This window comes from Podarcis cretensis (assembly GCF_951804945.1).
Source record: "Podarcis cretensis genome assembly, chromosome: 18".
Classification (NCBI taxonomy): Eukaryota; Metazoa; Chordata; class Lepidosauria; order Squamata; family Lacertidae; genus Podarcis; species Podarcis cretensis.
Genome location: NC_137188.1, coordinates 11,262,362 through 11,280,400, shown reverse-complemented (window position 1 = coordinate 11,280,400; position 18,039 = coordinate 11,262,362). Strand labels below are relative to the sequence as shown.

Below are 18,039 nucleotides of genomic sequence, written 5' to 3'. Positions count from 1 at the left end.
ATTGTGGTGCTGGAGGAGACTCTTGAGAGTCCCATGGACTGCAAGAAGATCAAACCTCTCCATTCTGAAGGGAATCAGCCCTGAGTGCTCACTGGAAGGACAGATCCTGAAGCTGAGGCTCCAAGACTTTGGCCACCTCAGGAGAAGAGAAGACTCCCTGGAAAAGACCCTGATGTTGGGAAAGATGGAGGGCACAAGGAGAAGGGGACGACAGCGGACGAGATGGTGGGACAGTGTTCTCGAAGCTACCAGCATGAGTTTGACCAAACTGTGGGAGGCAGTGGAAGACGGGAGTGCCTGTCGTGCTCTGGTCCAGGGGGTCACGAAGAGTCGGACACGACTAAACAACAACAACAAAGGGCTCTTGCAATCCTTCCTCCCTATATAAAACTGTAGAATTGGAAGGGAACACAATGGTCATTTAGTTCACCCCTCTGCAACATGGCATTCGAACCCATGACCGTAAGATTTAGGGTCTCCCACTCTACCGACATAGCTTGTTTAGGATGACGTGGTCGCATCCCGCATTGAGTTTGGGGTGGGTTCATCTAGTTGCCCTCCGGAGTACCCCCTCTTTCCAGCTCAGTCCAGTGATTCTACAGCAAAGCACGAGGCTCTGAATCTCAGGGTTGCGGGTTTGAATCCTGCGCTGGGAGAAAGATTCCTGCATTGCAGGGGTTTGGACTGTGTCATTTCCAACTCTATATTGCCTAACTCAAATCCCCCTGGTCTAATATCCCTAGTGCTGCAAGATCCCAAAAGCGCCTGGACTAAAATGGTTTATCAAAAACTTCATTCTTGTGGTTTATCACCACAACAGCTACTCACTTTGGATTTTAGTAAAGCAAACAGTCTAATTTGTCAGCGCCTAAATGATCTCTAGGGACGCGGGTGGCACTGTGGGTTAAACCACAGAGCCTAGGACTTGCCGATCAGAAGGTCGGTGGTTCGAATCCCCGTGACGGGGTGAGCTCCTGTTGCTCGGTCCCTGCTCCTGCCAACCTAGCAGTTCGAAAGCACCTCAAAGTGCAAGTAGATAAATAGGTCCCGCTCCAGTGGGAAGGTGAACGGTGTTTCCGTGCGCTGCTCTGGTTCGCCAGAAGCGGCTTAGTCCTGCTGGCCACATGACCCGGAAGCTGGATGCCGGCTCCCTCGGCCAATAAAGCATGATGAGCGCCGCAACCCCAGAGTCATCGTGACTGGACCTAATGGTCAGGGGTCCCTTTACCTTTACCTTTAAATGATATTGAGCGTCAGAACAACTTGGCCACAATAAGGACATTTTGCCCATGGCATGACTGTTTTCCACCTTCCCATTTCGACTCTCCGGCACCCTCTCTGCATAATCTAGCAATTCCAAAATATAGATGCGCCTTTACTCTCACAAGATTGAATGTCTTGCCCTTGGCTGGACTTGAGGGACGATTCCACCAGATCCCACACAGAAAATGTCCCTGTGGAGACGGCAGACCCGAATCAGTGTTGCATGCCCTTCTGGCTTGCCCTCTTTATAAAGACTTGAGGAATGAGATTATCACCCCTCTTTTATTGTCCATTCCGGGTTGCCCAGCCACTGCCCCAGGGTCCTTTCTCTTGGCAGATCAAGATGAGCAGGTGACAGCAAAGGTGGCAAGGTTTTTCGCTGGGGCAATCAGAATAAGATCCACTATTTGACTATGGATTCAAAACCCTAAAATGCATTTTATATAATTGACTTTTTATTTCTATTCTTTGTATATCGTACAGTGGTACCTCGGGTTACATGCGCTTCAGGTTACAGACTCCGCTAACCCAGAAATAGTGCTTCAGGTTAAGAACTTTGCTTCAGGATGAGAACAGAAATCGTGCGGCGGCGGCAGCAGGAGGCCCCATTAGCTAAAGTGGTGCTTCAGGTTAAGAACAGTTTCAGGTTAAGTACGGACCTCTGGAACGAATTAAGTACTTAACCCGAGGTACCACTGTATTGTTGTTTTATTGCTATGGTCGATGGCGGACGCAACTAAAGATTCATTCATTCATTCAATTAATCCAACTCTATAATTCTACAATTTTTGTAATCCTCACCTGGGCCCTTTGTACCATTTCGTCTGTCGTCCCAAAACGCTCCTCCATGAGGGTGCGGATGTGTTGGGCTTCGAATTCGAGTTGCTGGCGGATCAGGTCCATCTGCATCGAAAACTGGGCGGCGGAGGCGGGAAGAGGCCGGGTTAAAAACGCAAACTTCATCTGTGCACTGTCCCTCTGCCGGAGCAGTCCCATAATTTTTAGGGAGGTGGATTTCCGGATATTTGCATTTGCTTGCAAAACACCCACATCGGAGAATATTCCAATTTTCCACCCCTATCAGGTTTCGCCGACACTGCTCATTTGGAGTTGCCGCCAACGGAGTTTTACTCAGAGTAGACCCCGCGGAAATGGCTAGGCCTCAGTGAATCATGCCCGTCGATTTCGATGGATCTGTTCTGAGTATGACTTGTGGTTCCATTTTTTTGCCAATTTTTTTTTTTTTAATGGCTGAGACGGTTTTAAAAACCCCTCTGAATTTGGCTGAGAGAATCTTCTAGATCATTGCTTCCCCCCCAAAAAAGATTCCTGGACACCATCATTTCTTGAGGGTGCTGGGAATTGTAGCTCAGTGAGTGGGAGAACTACACTTCCCAGATTCATTTTAAAAAACAACCTTAAAACATTGCATCAAGCAGTGTTAAAGCAATAAAGCGTTAGGCGATGGACTTTTGTCTTAACATAATCAAAGACTCGGGGTTTTGTGGGATTATTTCAAGCCCTCTCAAAATAAACAGATTGATTGATTGATTGATTGAATTCACCCAGCCCTAAAATAGCCCGGGAGATGTCAAGAAATGTTACCATATTTTTCCGTGTATAAGATGCCCCGAAGTAGAAGATGACCCCTATTTTTCGAGCCCCAAATTAAGGAATAATTAATTGCAACATTCCATGTGTAAGACGACCCCCAATTTTAAACTTTAAAAAAATAATTGGAGGGAAATACAATCTTATACGTGGAAAAATACAGTAATTAGGCACAAACCGGCATATTTAGGACACAAAGAGAGAGTATTACAAGCCCGTTTATGCCAAAGCTTTGTGTTTGTGCAATGTTTTTCATGTCCAGTTCCTCTTTCCGCAGAATCTCTCTCCCCGCAAGCAGACACACCAGGGACTAGGAACTTGAGAAGAGCTTTAGTAATAATAAATAATAATAATTTTATTATTTATACCCCGCCCATCTGGCTGGGCTTCCCCAGCCACTCTGGGCGGCTTCCGAAAAAATATTAAAATACTGTAATACATCAAACATTAAAAGCTTCCCTAAACAGGGCTGCCTTCAGGTGTCTTCTAAAAGTCTGGTAGTTGTTGTTCTCTTTGACACCTGGTGGGAGGGCGTTCCACAGGGGGGGCGCCACCACCGAGAAGGCCCTCTGCCTGGTTCCCTGTAACTTGGCTTCTCGCAGTGAGGGAACCGCCAGAAGGCCCTCAGGAGATGGACCCAGGTGTCCGGGCAGAACGATGTGGGTGGAGACGCTCCTTCAGGTCTACTGGGCCATTTAGGGCTTTCAGGGTCAGCACCAACACTTTGAATTGTGCTCAGAAACGTACTGGAAGCTTTGCACTAACCTTGGTCCCACAAAACCCTGCTATGCCCAGAAGGGGGGGGGGAGGCCTGGGTTTCCGAAACTTACCGTCTCCACGTGAGGGAGCTCATCCAGCCTTTTGGAGAGGCTTTGGAGTTGAGTATAGTACCACAATTTTTCCTTCTCCTCTTTTTCAATCTCACTCAGGAGAAAACATCTGGGAGAGAGGAGAAGGGGGGGGGGGTGAGTAAAGCACAGTGGGAGGGCATCAATCGGAAAAGAAAGGCTCCTCACCCCCCAAAAAAAGAACCTGGGAACTGTGGTTTGTTAAGGGCGCCGGGAATTGTAGCGCCGGGTGTGAAAAACTACAGTTCCCAAAATTCTTTTCTCGGGGGGAGCTTTAAATGTACGGTGTGGACGTCTCTACCCCGCAGTTAGCTAAGTCGAAAGCTGGCCTAGATCATAATGGCACACTTTCAGTTAGGTACGGGAATCTGCGTTGGGTCCATTTAGCCAGTATTGCATACTCTGGCTGGCAGCTTGCTTTCCACCGCCTTTCCCATCACCTGATCCTGATCCCTTTTTTGAGGCAGGAGAATCTGGGGGTCAAAGCTGGGAACTTCTGCATGCAGAGAAGGTGCCATGCCACCAAGCTGTTCTCCCTCCCTTACAATTAAAGCAAGGTGCTAGGCCTCATCGCTATTTACAGTGGTGCCTTGGTTCTCAAACGCATAGCTGTCAACTTACAGATTTGAAAATAAGGGACCAGCAGCCTCGAAAATAAGGGATCAGCAGCCAAAATAAGGGATTTTCTGAACACAGGTAGGTTCAACTTCTGAGCCCCTCTGAGCCAAAGGCAGAAAGCCCAGCCAGCAGCCAAGCGAAGCCTCAAGCGGTGGTTCCCACAGCGCAGCAACCCGGCAAAGGGGATGCAGCAAGGAAAACCACCGTCACCTCTCCGCTGGGAAGCGCTGAGCAAAGGCGAGTCCCCAGGCAACGCGGCCAATTTGATCGGCACAAGGCATGCAAGCTCCACCCCCCAGTCGTTCTTAGACTCCTTATTGGGTGAGCAACGCAGCCAGGCAACACAGTTGGAGCCTCCCTCCTCCCTGGCTGGCAGGGAGGGAGGGAGGGAGAGGAGCTGCTTCCTTTGAAACCCGGGAAATTGAAGGGACATCATCAATAAGGGACAGCAGCGGGACACGGCGCTGGGATAAGGGGCTTTCCCGCCAAATAAGGGACGGTTGACAGCTGTGGTTCTCAAACACTGAAAACCTGGAATTAAGTGTTCCGGTTTTCAAACGTTTTTTCGGAAGCTGAACGTCCGCTGCTGCTGTCGGCTATTGTTTCTGGGGCACCTGCGCCAATCAGAAGCTGCGCCTTGGTTTCTGAACATTTCAGAAGTCAAACGGACTTCCGGAACAGATTAAGTTTGGCACTTTTGTTTTTGCTCTTTATTTTGCGTTTTTGAGGCTTTTTCGGTTAAATTCTGTGGAACCCAGTTCAGCTACTGATTGGTGGAGTGTGTTGCTTGCGTTAATGGATAAAAGCCCCCCATCCAAACAATGACCGTCTTCAGTGCAGGTTAAAAAAAATAAATGCAATTTTAATTTTTATCATCTACAATACTGTCTTATTTACCGTATTTTTTGCTCTATAGGACGCACTTTTCCCCCTCCAAAAATTAAGGGGAAATGTGTGTGCGTCCTATGGGGCGAATGCAGGCTCCTTGGCTTCAGCGATAGCAACGCGAAGCCTGGAGAGCGAGAGGGGTCGGTGCGCACCGACCCCTCTCGCTCTCCAGGCTTCAGGGATAGCCGCCTGAAGCCTCCGGAGCGCAGCGGGAACTCCTGCTGCGCTCCGGAGGCTTCTGGTTCCTTTTGCTGAAGCCGGGAGAGCAAGATTCTCCTGGCTTCAGCAGAGAGGGAGAGCTGCGCAGCGCTCCTTCAGCCAAGCGGGAGGAGAAATGGAAGGAGCTCCGTTTCTCCTGCTGCTTCGCTGAAGGGGCGCTGGGCAGAGAGGGGAGGAGATTTTTTTTCCCTTGTTCTCCCCCTCTAAAACAAGGTGCGTCCTATGGTCGAGTGCGTCCTATAGAGCGAAAAACACGGTATTTTATGGTGCAGTACATTGATTCTTGCTTTCATTTTATGGATCTCGTTAGATAGTAAAATTCATGTCAAATAGCTGTTTTAGGGGTTGTTTTTAAAAGTCCGGAACGTATTAATCCGTTTTGCCTTACTTTCTACGGGAAAGCGCACCTTGGTTTTGGAACGCTTTGGTTTTGGAACAGATTCAGTTTGAGAACCCAGGTACCACTGCATTTATTTATTTCTTGAATTTATATACCGCCCTGTCGTGTGTGTGTGTGTGTGTGTGTGTGTGTGTCTCAGGGTGGTTCACAGAATAAAAAATCAAGATAAAGGTAAAGGTAAAGGGACCCCTGACCATTAGGTCCAGTCGTGGCCGACTCTGGGGTTGCGGCGCTCATCTCGCTTTACTGGCCGAGGGAGCTGGCGTACAGCTTCCGGGTCATGTGGCCAGCAGGACTAAGCCGCTTCTGGCGAACCAGAGCAGCGCACGGAAATGCCGTTTACCTTCCCTCTGGAACGGTACCTATTTATCTACTTGCACTTTGACGTGCTAGGTTGGTGGGAGCAGGGACCGAGCAACGGGAGCTGACCCTGTCACTGCGGGGATTCGAACCGCCGACCTTCTGATCAGCAAGTCCTAGGCTCTGTGGCTTAACCCACAGCGCCACCTGCGTCCCTAAAACCACAAAATACATAATCAAAAAATATAAACAACCCCCCCCCCCCACTCAATGGCAAGGCTATGATCTCAAAAAGGGAGGCTGGCTAAAACTGCATTTGTGGATGGGGGGAAAAAGAGAAATTAACTGAGACTTTGGCTTGTCGACTCCAATGGTGACCTCATCGCCACCCTCACCTCTCTCTGTCGAGCTCCTCCAGCAGTCGGATCGTGGCCCGGCTGAGGTCCCCCATGCTGTCCTTTCTCTGTAGGGAGCCTGGGTGAGCAGGGCTGCCTTCGGGGCTGTGATCCTGGCTTATGGTTTCGGGGAGAAGAGCCGGTGGATGGAATTTGAGGTTGTATAAGCTGCTGATGTCCATCTGCAGGGCTGGAGCAAAAGGTAAAAGGTAAAGGACCCCTGGATGGTTAAGTCCGGTCAAACGCGGCTATGGGGTTGCGGCGCTCATCTCGCTTTCAGGCCAAGGGAGCCGGCGTTTGTCCGCAGACAGCTTTCCAGGTCATGTGGCCAGCAGGACTAAACCATTTCTGGTGCATGATGGAAACCAGAGCGCACAGAAATGCTGTTTAGCTTCCTGCCGCAGTGGTACCTATTTATCTACTTGCGCCGGTGTGCTTTCGAACTGCTAGGTTGGCAGGAGCTGGGTCGGAGTAACGGGAGCTCATTCCGTCGCAGGGATTTGAACCGCCAACCTTCTGATCGGCAAGTCCGAGAGGCGTCCAGCTTCTGGGTCATGTGGCCAGCAGGACTAAGCCGCTTCTGGCGAACCAGAGCAGTGCACGGAAACGCTGTTTACCTTCCTGCCAGAGTAGTACCTATTGATCTACTTGCACTTTGACGTGCTTTCAAACTGATAGGTTGGCAGGAGCTGGGACCGAGCAACGGGAGCTCACCCCGTCACGGGGATTCAAACCGCCGACCTTCTGATTGGCAAGCCCTAGGCTCTGTGGTTTAGACCACAGCGCCACCCGCTTCCCAAGGCATAAATAAATTATTATTATTATTAAATGGAGAGGTGAGCTGTGGAGGGAACCCACCGCCTGGGCTAATCGTTGTTTTAGGGACCCTGCTTGGGAGCGAAACCCACCCCAAAATGAACAAAGATCTCCTCTCGGACTGTGACTTCCACCCACCTTTCAGTTGGTCCAGGACTTCCATCTGACCCGACGAAACCATCATCTTGGCCTCCTGTTCCAGTTTTCCCTGGAGGTGCTTCAAGACTTCCTGGAACGGATAAAAAATGGGAGAGACAGAAAATGGATTGAATTGCAAAGAGGTGGAGCAAACGTTCTTTCATATGTGGTGGACCGGGTAAAAGAGTATTGGGAAATAATTCATAATGAATTGAAGAAAATGTTTCCCAAAAGGAACCAGAGTCCTTTTTGTTGGGGATGATTCAGGCGGAAATTCCCAGGTGTCCATCTTTCCCAGCGAGAATCTGCTCCTTTCCTTACAATAAAGAAGAAGGAGGAGGAGGAGAAGGAGAAGGAGAAGGAGAAGGAGGAGAAGAAGAAGAAGAAGAAGAAGAAGAAGAAGAAGAAGAAGAAGAAGAAGAAGAAGAAGAAGAAGAAGAAGAATAGTTTGGATTTTATATCCCGCTTTATCACTGCCCAAAGGAGTCTCAAAGCGGCTAACCTTCTCCTTTCCCTTCCTCCCCCACAACAAACACTCTGTGAGGTGAGTGGGGCTGAGAGACTTCAGAGAAGTGTGACTGGCCCAAGGTCATCCAGCAGCTGCATGTGGAGGAGCAGAGACGCGAACCCGGTTCCCCAGATTACGAGACTACCGCTCTTAACCTCTACACCACACTGGCTCTCCCACACTGGCTCTATTTAATTCAGGTCAATAAAGCAAGATTCAATAAAGCAATACAATAAAGCAAGATTCTAGTCCTCATTGAGCTGAATTAAATAGAAACAGGAATCTGTCCATCTTTCTCAGCGAGATCTGCTCCTTTCCTTACAATAAAAGCAAGATCCTAGTCCTCATCGTTCTGAATTAAATAGGAATAGGATCTGAACTGAACAGGAATCTCTCCATCTATCTCAGGATTGGACCTGGATTGGACCTTTCGCATGCCAGGCAGATGTTTTACCCGCGAGCTCCTCTCCTCTCTTTAAAATAAAGCAAGATTCTAGCCCTCATTGATCTGAGGCTGACGGCTGTTGCTAATACACTGAACACGAGCCTCCCTTTCTCACCTTCATATCCGAAGTCTCATTTTCCAGCTTGGAGAGGTGGTTGGAGTTGTCCTCTAGCTCCCTCCGAAGGTGGGTGTTCTCCGTCTTCAAGGCCTCCACCTGCCGGACCAGCTGGTCGTAGGAAGCGATGGACGTAGACATCTTCAGCTCCTCCGTCAACTGCAGAGGGGCAGAAAGGGACGAGTGAGGGGGCTTTGCTATCGTGCGCTGGGAATAATAATAATAATAATAATAATAATAATAATAATAATAATAAATAATAATAATAATAATAATAATAATAATAATAATTTATTATTTATACCCCGCCCATCTGGCTGAGTTTCCCCAGCCACTCTGGGCAGCTCCCAATCAAGTGTTAAAAACAATACAGCGTTAAATATTAAAAACTTCCCTAAACAGGGCTGCCTTCAGATGTCTTTTAAAGATAGGATAGCTGCTTATTTCCTTCACATCTGAAGGGAGGGTGTTCCACAGGGTGGGCGCCACTACCGAGAAGGCCCTCCGTCTGGTTCCTTGTAACCTCACTTCTCTCAGGGAGGGAACCGCCAGAAGGCACTCAGAGCTGAATCTCAGTGTCTGGGCTGAATGATGGAGGTGGAGACGCTCCTTCAGGTATACAGGACCGAGGCCGTTTAGGGATTTAAAGGTCAGCACCAACACTTTGAATTGTGCTCAGAAACGTCCTGGGAGCCAATGTAGGTCTTTCAAGACCGGTGTTCTGTGGTCTCAGCGGCCGCTCCCAGTCACCAGTCTAGCTGCCGCATTCTGGATTAATTGCAGTTTCCGGGTCACCTTCAAAGGTAGCCCCACGGAGAGCGCATGGAGGTAGTCCAAGCAAGAGATAACCAGAGCATGCACCACTCTGGCCAGACAGTCTGTGGGCAGGGAGGGTCTCATCCTGCATACCAGATGGAGCTGGTAGACAGCTGCCCTGGACACAGAGTTGACCTACACCTCCATGGACAGCTGTGAGTCCAAAATGACTCCCAGGCTGAGCACCTGGTCCTTCGGGGGCACAGTCACCCCTGAAAACACAAGCACAGACATTCCCCGTGTCCAGGATGTTTGCAGGTCATACACAGAAACCTAGCAAGCATCTCCGGGTGGGTGCCACCACCGAGAAGGCCTGAGATACCATGTGCTCCCCTCGCCTGGTTTAGTCGGCCACTGGAAGCCGTTTCCCGGGATTGTGGCTGCTTCCGGGAGCCCCCCCACCAGAGGTACGTGCCCCCCCCACCAGAGGTACTGCCCCTCCCCTTACACCCGAGGCAGGGCTGGGAAGACCCCCTGCCCAAATCTGTCAGTCAAATGGTCAGCCACACTGATTAACAGCACAAGATTCCTATTTGCTTCTTGCTCAGAACCATGAGGACTAGCGTCTTGGGTTCTATTTGTGGGGAGGAGACCCCGCCTCATTTGAAGAGCAACTGACTTGCCTTCAGGAGGGCCCAGGAGTGACCCCCTCCCCACCGTATCAGAGCAGCCAGATGGGACCGTGGGTCTGACTCAAAGTGGGTCAGCGCCCCATTTTCTCTATAGGGAGCCCCTGTCTTCATAGGCAGGGCAAGCCCATAACTCCCCGAGGATCTGAGACCCATTATCTCCCATCACCTACAAATATAACCCAGCGACTGTTTGTTGCAAGCTGGTCGGCCGTAGGCTCACCCATCTCGGACCCTGAGTCCCCAGCAAAAGACTTAGGGGTGCCCCCCTGGCGATGTCGCCTGGGCCATGTCCCATGCCAAAGATACACAGAGACGCAGAATCCACTCCTCCCCTCGTGCCCAGCCCAGTTCTTTCTCTTCCTCGCCACTCCCTCCCTTTGCTAATCTCTGGAGACGGAGGTTAATTGGGACAGGGAAGGTAGGAGAAGAGAGACAGAGTCTATGCAATAATTTGCACCCAGTCTGTCGGGCTGAATTCTGCAAGCTGCATGCACAATCTTTTTGTTGTTTAGTCATGTCCGCCTCTTTGTGACGCCCTGGACCAGAGCACGCCAGGCACTTCTGTCTTCCACTGCCTCCCGCAGTTTGGTGAAACTCATGCTGGCAGCTTCAAGAACACTGTCCCACCATCTCGTCCTCTGTCGTCCCCTTCTCCTTGTGCCCTCCATCTTTCCCAACATCAGGGTCTTTTCCAGGGAGTCTTCTCTTCTCATGATGTGGCTAAAGTCTCGGAGCCTCAGCTTCAGGATCTGTCCTTCCAGTGAGAATTCAGGGCTGATTTCCTTCCGAATGGAGAGGTTGGATCTTCTTGCAGTCCATGGGACTCTCAAGAGTCTCCTCCAGCACCAGAATTCAAATGCATCCATTCTTCGGCGATCAGCCTTCTTGATGGTCCAGCTCTCACTTCCATACATCACTACTGGGAAAACCAGAGCTTTAACTATGCGGACCTTTGTCGGCAAGGTGATGTCTCTGCTTTTTGTCTTATAAATCTATTTGAAAATTAAAGGCACGTTCTCCCAACCTGGAGATTTAAGCCTACTCTCTGCCATCACCTGGATACCAGGGTAGCACAGGTAGGTTCGCAAACCCCTCACCTGCTCTCTTCTCCCTTTTTCTAAATCAGCATCCCCACAGATCATTGGCCACAGTCCTTCTTTTACAAAGAACGGTGCCCCCTTTTGTCTCTTTCTGGCCCACCCCACCATCACCCAACTCGGTCTTCCTTTCATCCCTTTGTCTCCCTGTCTCTCTCAGAGCGGACTCTGTTCCGCTGCCGCCTCTCTTTCTCTCACCACTTCTGGGGGCTCCTCGCTGCCTTTGTGGCCTCCCCACCACCCCCCTTTTTTCTCCATCTTCCCCACAACTCTTTCTTCCCCACAAGCGCACCTGGGGGTCTCTTGGAACACCCCCCTTCCCCCCCAAATCTCCCCGAGGTTATTCTTACGGAAAAGGAGAATCACGGAGAACATCAAACGGAGGAAACAGAGACAATGAAGACCCCTTACTCACATACGCCAGCCGGGTCCCCGTGGGACCCCAACCTCTGACCTCAGGCTGTCAATTCCTGCGAATTCCTCCACTGCTCGGTTCCACAGCCCCCTTGGGCGTCTTCTCGGGGGTTCCTGTGGGTTTGGGGTCCCCACAGGCATGCAACGTCCCCATTTTTTCTTAAGGAAAGAAATTGTTTTAGACGGAGGGCATTATCCGTGGTTTAGATGCGAGGGGAGATACAGAAGAGCTGTTTGTCTCCGTCGTGGGGTCCTCGCTTGCCAATGACAAGTCACGTGGTGGGTGTATTGAACCAAATAGCTGTGAGAAGAACCCCCCCTTTCTCCAATTGCCACCCCGCAATCTCAGCACTTTCCATCGCTTTCAGAGCGTGTCAATAACACAGGCTTTCGGGCTCCTGGATTGATAACAATCTATTATAATTACAATGATGTAACTCGTATACAGAGTTAGATCACGCAGCATCTGTCCAGGCCTTAGATCTGGAGTTTGCTTCCTAGCCTTACTGGGAAACAGTGGCGTAGCAGGGAGCTGGGGACCCGGGCGCAATATTCGGAGGGGAGCAACCAGGCATCCCAGGCTACACCGTTGTCTATTTTCAGGGGAAAGTCCTGGATTTACAGAAGCTGTCCCAGTTTCTGATTTGATCCCGCAACATCCTGCTTTTCCTTAAAGGTAAAGGGACCCCTGACCGTTAGATCCAGTCGTGGACGACTCTGGGGTTGTGGCGCTCATCTCGCTTTACTGGCCGAGGGAGCCGGCATACAGCTTCCGGGTCATGTGGCCAGCAGGACTAAGCTGCTTCTGGTGAACCAGAGCAGCGCACGGAAACGCTGTTTACCTTCCCGCTGGAGCAGTACCTATTTATCTACTTGCACTGGTGTGCTTTCGAACTGCTAGGTTGGCAGGAGCAGGGATGGAGCAACGGGAGCTCACCCCATCGTCGCGGGGATTTGAACCGCCGACCTTCTGATCAGCAAGTCCTAGGCTCTGTGGTTTAACCCACAGCACCACCCACATCCCTTAGGACGTCCCTCTTTTCATTGGGGAAATGTTGGAGGGGATGGAATTACGCAACCCCAGTGCCAAGGAGACAAGTAACTATACAACCTTTGGAAGACATACAGTTAATCGGGATATGCAGAAGATATTAAAAATTAATTTAAGGAACCGCGGAAAGAGGGGGAAGGAAGTCAAGCTTTGAAACGTCAGGATGAGTGCGAAATCAGTGAAATGTATTAATCCGAAAAAGCATTGTTAAAAATAAATAAATCAGAAACCGGGGCGGCGTCTGTAAATCTGGGACTGTCCTTGGAAAATAGGTCCGAATTGTTCGCCTTCCTCAGAGCAGGCCCGTCGGGAATGAATGCCTGAGGCTCCTTCGTTTCAATGGATCTACTCTGAGGAGTACTCAGCTAGGAGATGGCACTTGCTGTCAACAGAGTCCAGATTGTGGGCCTTTTCCCCCAGGGCAGCGACGACGATTTATCGGTGCAAGGATTTCCGAGGGAGAAGGGAGTTGAAGCAAAGGCTGTGGCAGCTGCTCTCCGCAAACCAGCGGCTGCAGCGGTGGTCCACGCCTGCCCACATCGCGTCTCTATGCCCACAGATCCATGTGCCTCTGCCCAGGGCCTAGCCGGCACATGGCACAGCTGTCGCACGCGTGTGTGGGCATCAGAAGCTGATTCTCCCGAGCTGAGCAGCGGCAGCTACACACACGATTTAGCACGTGCTCCTAGAGGGAAATCTCAGGACCACCTCATGCCTGGTCCATCGAGCTGCATGCTGTCTGCACTGGCTGGCAGAAGCTTGCCAGAGTTTTGCGCAGGGGGGGGGCGTCCCCAACCCTACTTGGAGACGCCAGGGTTTGAACCTGCCACCTTCTGCACGGATGGAGGCCTTGGCCCCCAGCGACGGCCCTTCCCGCACAAGTTAAGTCGCTAGTCTTCAAGGAGAACTGTCCTCAAGAAGTTAAGTCGTTAGTCCTCAAGAACCACCGTCGGATGACTGATAGCAAGTGAGATGGGAAAACCACTGTGTGGAATAGACTGTGTGGAAACAAGAATATTAACTAAAGGATTTGCTTTTTAGAAGATATGGAAAGAAAATGAAAGGCTCTCTAAGATGACGCACTTAACTTATGAGACAGACTAAGTTGCGACCTCAGCTTAGACCTCAAGGACCGCCTGTTTCCATATGAACCAACCCGGACCCTGAGATCATCTTCTAAGGCCCTCCTTCGTGTGCCTCCTCCTTGAGAGATCCGGAGGGTGGCAACACGAGAACGGGGCCTTCTCGGCAGTGGCTCCCCGTCTCCGGAATGCTCTCCCCAGGGAAGTTTGCCTGGTGCCTTCATTATACAGGCAAAAACGTTCCTTTTTAACCAGGCCTCTGGTTGCTCCGATTTACATCCTATTCCCTTTTAAAATGTGTTTTTTTTTGGGGGGGGAGGCTACTGGGTTGTTGTTTTTATTTTTACTATGCATTCTGTAGTTTGATATCTTGATTTTATTCTGTGAACTGCTCCGAGACCCCCAGGTATAGGAGGATAATAATAATAATAATAATAATAATAATAATAATAATAATAATAATAATGTTGTTTAGTCATTTAGTCGTGTCCGCCTCTTCGTGACCCCCTGGACCAGAGCACGCCAGGCCTTCCTGTCTTCCACTGCCTCCCGCAGTTTGGTCAGACTCATGCTGGTAGCTTCGAGAACACCGTCCCACCATCTCGTCCTCTGTCGTCCCCTTCTCCTTGTGCCCTCCATCTTTCCCAACATCAAGGTCTTTTCCAGGGAGTCTTCTCTTCTCAGGAGGTGGCCAAAGTATTGGAGCCTCAGCTTCAGGATCTGTCCTTCCAGTGAGCACTCAGGGCTGATTTCCTTCCGAATGGAGAGGTTGGATCTTCTTGCAGTCCATGGGACTCTCAAGAGTCTCCTCCAGCACCAGAATTCAAAAGCATCCATTCTTTGGCGATCAGTCTTCTTTATGGTCCAGCTCTCACTTCCATACATCACTACTGGGAAAACCAGAGCTTTAACTATACGGACCTTTGTTGGCAAGGTGATGTCTCTGCTTTTTAAGATGCTGTCTAGGTTTGTCATTGCTTTTCTCCCAAGGAGCAGGAGTATTTTAATTTCGTGGCTGCTGTCACCATCTGCAGTGATCATGGAGCCCAAGAAAGTAAAATCTCTCACTGCCTCCATTTCTTCCCCTTCTATTTGCCGGGAGGTGATGGGACCAGTGCTATTATTATTATTATTATTATTATTATTATTATTATTGGGTGCCTCTGCCCCAGATTTCCAGGTGTATCTCGCTGAGCCCAAGTGCTGCGATTCCACCTTCTCAAATGAAGCCTTTCTGTTTAAGACCAGGCCCTTTTCCACACCAGGACGGCTGCAAACAGAGCCTGTAGCTGTTTTCTCTCTGTCCTGAGCACTGGCCATTCCAAGATAGACTGCGCTGGTACACAGAGGCTCCCCTGAGCCCCTTGCGCTACCTTGACAGACTTCTCCTCCTTGAATCTGACCAAGGCTTAAGAAACAAAGGGAGCAGGTGAGAGAGAGGAGATGGCTAGGCCCGATTTGCAGAATTCTCAGTCCAGTATATCTGAAGGAGCATCTCCACCCCCATCGTTCTACCCGGACACTGAGGGCCTTTTGGCAGTTCCCTCACTGCGAGCAGCCAAGTTATAGGGAACCAGGCAGAGGGCCTTCTCGGTGGTGGCACCCGCCCTGTGGAACGCCCTCCCACCAGATGTCAAAGAGAACAACAACTACCAGACTTTTAGAAGACATCTGAAGGCAGCCCTGTTTAGGGAAGCTTTTAATGTTTGATGTATTACAGTATTTTAATATTTTTGGAAAGCCGCCCAGAGTGGCTGGGGAAACCCAGCCAGATGGACGTGGTATAAATAATTTTATTATTATTATATTATTATTATTATCATCATCATCATCATCATCATCATCCCATGCACCTGATTTCATGGGAGCCCAGAGAGGGAGAGGAACAGTGAGAGAGAGGCGGAGATGTCCGAAAGAGAGGTGGGAAAAACAGAGAGGCGAAAAGGCACATGTTTGCCCCTGGAATCTTGTGACGGTGAGTTCCGCAGGTCTTCATTCCACCTGCCACTGTACCGGTTTGCCAACCAATCACCCACACATCGTGGCATTAGGAGACACGAGGGGGGAAACCACACACCTCTCCTCTCTTCCCACTCTCTCAATTGCTCATCAGCCTCCTCCGCAAACATCTCGCTCTAACCACATCATCCTCCCTCAAAGTGGCAAAAAAAAAACCCGCTCTAAAAAGACGCTGTTGAGCCACAGATGTCATTCTCCTTGGCCAATAGGCTATGATGGCCTCTGGGGGGGTTCTTATGTGGCTCAACAGTATCTCGAATTGAAGGATCGGGTCGGAAGGGACCCCATTCCATGGAGGCGCAGGCCAATTCTGTGTCCAGGGCAGCTGTCTACCAGCTCCATTTGGTACGCAGGATGAGACCCTCCCTGCCCACAGACTGTCTGGCCAGAGTGGTGCATGCTCTGGTTGTCTCCTGCTTGGACTACTGCCATGCGCTCTATGTGGGGCTACCTTTGAAGGTGATCTGGAAACTGCAATTAATCCAGAATGCGGCAGCCAGACTGGGGACTGGGAATGGCCACCAAGACCATATAACACCAGTCCTGAAAGACCTACACTGGCTCCCAGTACATTTCCAAGCACAATTCAAAGTGTTGGGGCTGACCTTGAAAGCCTTAAACGGCCTCAGTTCAGTATACCTGAAGGAGCATCTCCACCCCCAGTGTCTGGCCTGGACACTGAGGTCCAGCGCCGAGGGCCTTCTGGCGGTTCCCTCACTGCGAGAAACAAAGCTACAGGGAACCAGGCAGAGGGCCTTCTCGGTGGTGGCACCCACCCTGTGGAACGCCCTCCCATCAGATGTCAAAGAGATAAACAACTACCTGACATTCAGAAGACATCTGAAGGCAGGAAGGTTTTTAATGTGTGACATCTTAGTGTGTTTTTGGTCTTTGTTGGAAGCCGCCCAGAGTGGCTGGGGAAACCCAGCCAGATGGGCGGGGACAAATAATAAATTATTATTATTAATTATTACTATTACTATATCTAGCCCAACCCCTGCAATGCAAGAATAGGCAGCTGTCCCTGATGGGGATCAAACCTGCAACCTTGCCGTTATCAGCACAGAGCTCTAACCACGGGGTACACCAAGGCCTTGGAAACAAGGCCTTATAAACAAAACCGAAACCCTTTGGGGGTTTTTTTTTTTGCAGGTGGTCACCCTCCAGCCGCCTCGAATCGCCCCCGGGGAGCAGTTTTGCAGTATCACTCGGGGTCACCACCCACTTATTCCAGAACCACGTACCACGGTGAAGCCCCCTCCCCTTGTTTAAATGCACCATGTTTCCGTTTTGTAGAGGAGACAGATTCGGGGGTGGTGGTTGGGTGAGTGGAATTTGCCCTTTTAAAATCAGAGAGAGAGAGAGAGAAAGAGAGGAGTTGAGGAGGGGGCTGGGAGGTCTCAAAATAAATAAATAACCTTTCCTTTCCTTTCGTTCCTTCCCTGCCCCCATGGAGACAAAAGGCTAGCTACCTTTCTTCAAAGCCTCATTCATCTTGCATTGGAAAGAGAGTCCCTAGTGACTTGTCCCATACAGTGAATAAATCACAGAGAAATGGGGTTTTTTTTTAAAAGGGGGGGGGGAGAGATGGGGAGGAAAGCAACAGAGGGCTGGCGCCAGCCAATAGCAACCCAGAACATGCTCTTGTGTAACCATGGCGACAGCCAATAGCTTCCAAGATGATGGATACACACACACACACACACACACACACACACACACACACAGAGAGAGAGTCTCTCTTTCTCTGTATCCCCCCTCCCAATAGATAGATAAATAGATAGATAGATAGATAGATAGATAGATAGATAGATAGATAGATGGTATGCCCCATCTTTAAAAATCAACACAGCTGAACTGGAGAAGCCAGCCTTCCATTTTGAGCTGGTTTTGACGGGAGCTCAGATTTATTTTTAATTTTTTTAAGTGGGGTGGGGTGGGGGGAGGTGGCAGAGAAAATAATGGGTAGCAGACGTCCCCCTGCCCTCGCTGGCCAAGATTTTAATCTGCACCATACATCAAAAGCACATCCCAGCGCATCGGTTTTTCCACCTGTCAAATGGATCCTGGAAACTATAGTTTTGTCCCTGGGCGCTGCAAATTGCAGTTTCTTCTGGAGGGGTGGGTGGGAAAACTACAGTTCCCGTGGTTCTTTGTGTGCGTAGGGGAGTTCATGTTTATTATATACCATAAAACCCACATACACCGAAAGCCCTCCGAGCGAGCGACGAAAAAGGATAAGAGAATAAGACTCTCACTGAAATAAAATAAAATAAAATTGCACCCTTAAGTTAAAGTGTACAGGCTAAAAACCACAATAAAACAGACAAATAAATAAATTAAAAACCCTACAAACTTTCTAAA

The 18,039-nt window shown here is 49.9% G+C and overlaps 2 protein-coding genes across 4 annotated transcripts in view; one reads left to right on the top strand and one right to left on the bottom strand.

Annotated features, from left to right (window-relative positions):
- Nucleotides 1-18,039, top strand: part of GAMT (guanidinoacetate N-methyltransferase) — a 245,576-nt gene that overhangs the window by 122,063 nt on the left and 105,474 nt on the right. The gene's annotated exons all lie outside the window — the stretch shown is intronic.
- APC2 (APC regulator of WNT signaling pathway 2) overlaps nucleotides 1-18,039 on the bottom strand; it is a 58,335-nt gene that overhangs the window by 30,167 nt on the left and 10,129 nt on the right. Inside the window, exons 1-6 of one of the 2 annotated variants that reach the window (XM_079960396.1) lie at nucleotides 11,525-11,782; nucleotides 8,565-8,723; nucleotides 7,497-7,587; nucleotides 6,543-6,732; nucleotides 3,705-3,813; nucleotides 2,065-2,178 (exon numbers count right to left, since the gene is read on the bottom strand). In XM_079960396.1, coding sequence (XP_079816522.1) covers nucleotides 2,065-2,178; nucleotides 3,705-3,813; nucleotides 6,543-6,732; nucleotides 7,497-7,587; nucleotides 8,565-8,705 — 645 coding nt within the window. In that variant the 5' untranslated portion in view covers nucleotides 8,706-8,723; nucleotides 11,525-11,782. Of the gene's footprint in view, nucleotides 1-2,064; nucleotides 2,179-3,704; nucleotides 3,814-6,542; nucleotides 6,733-7,496; nucleotides 7,588-8,564; nucleotides 8,724-11,524; nucleotides 11,783-18,039 lie in introns of those variants that run through there. The other variant, XM_079960395.1, reaches the window with a different exon arrangement.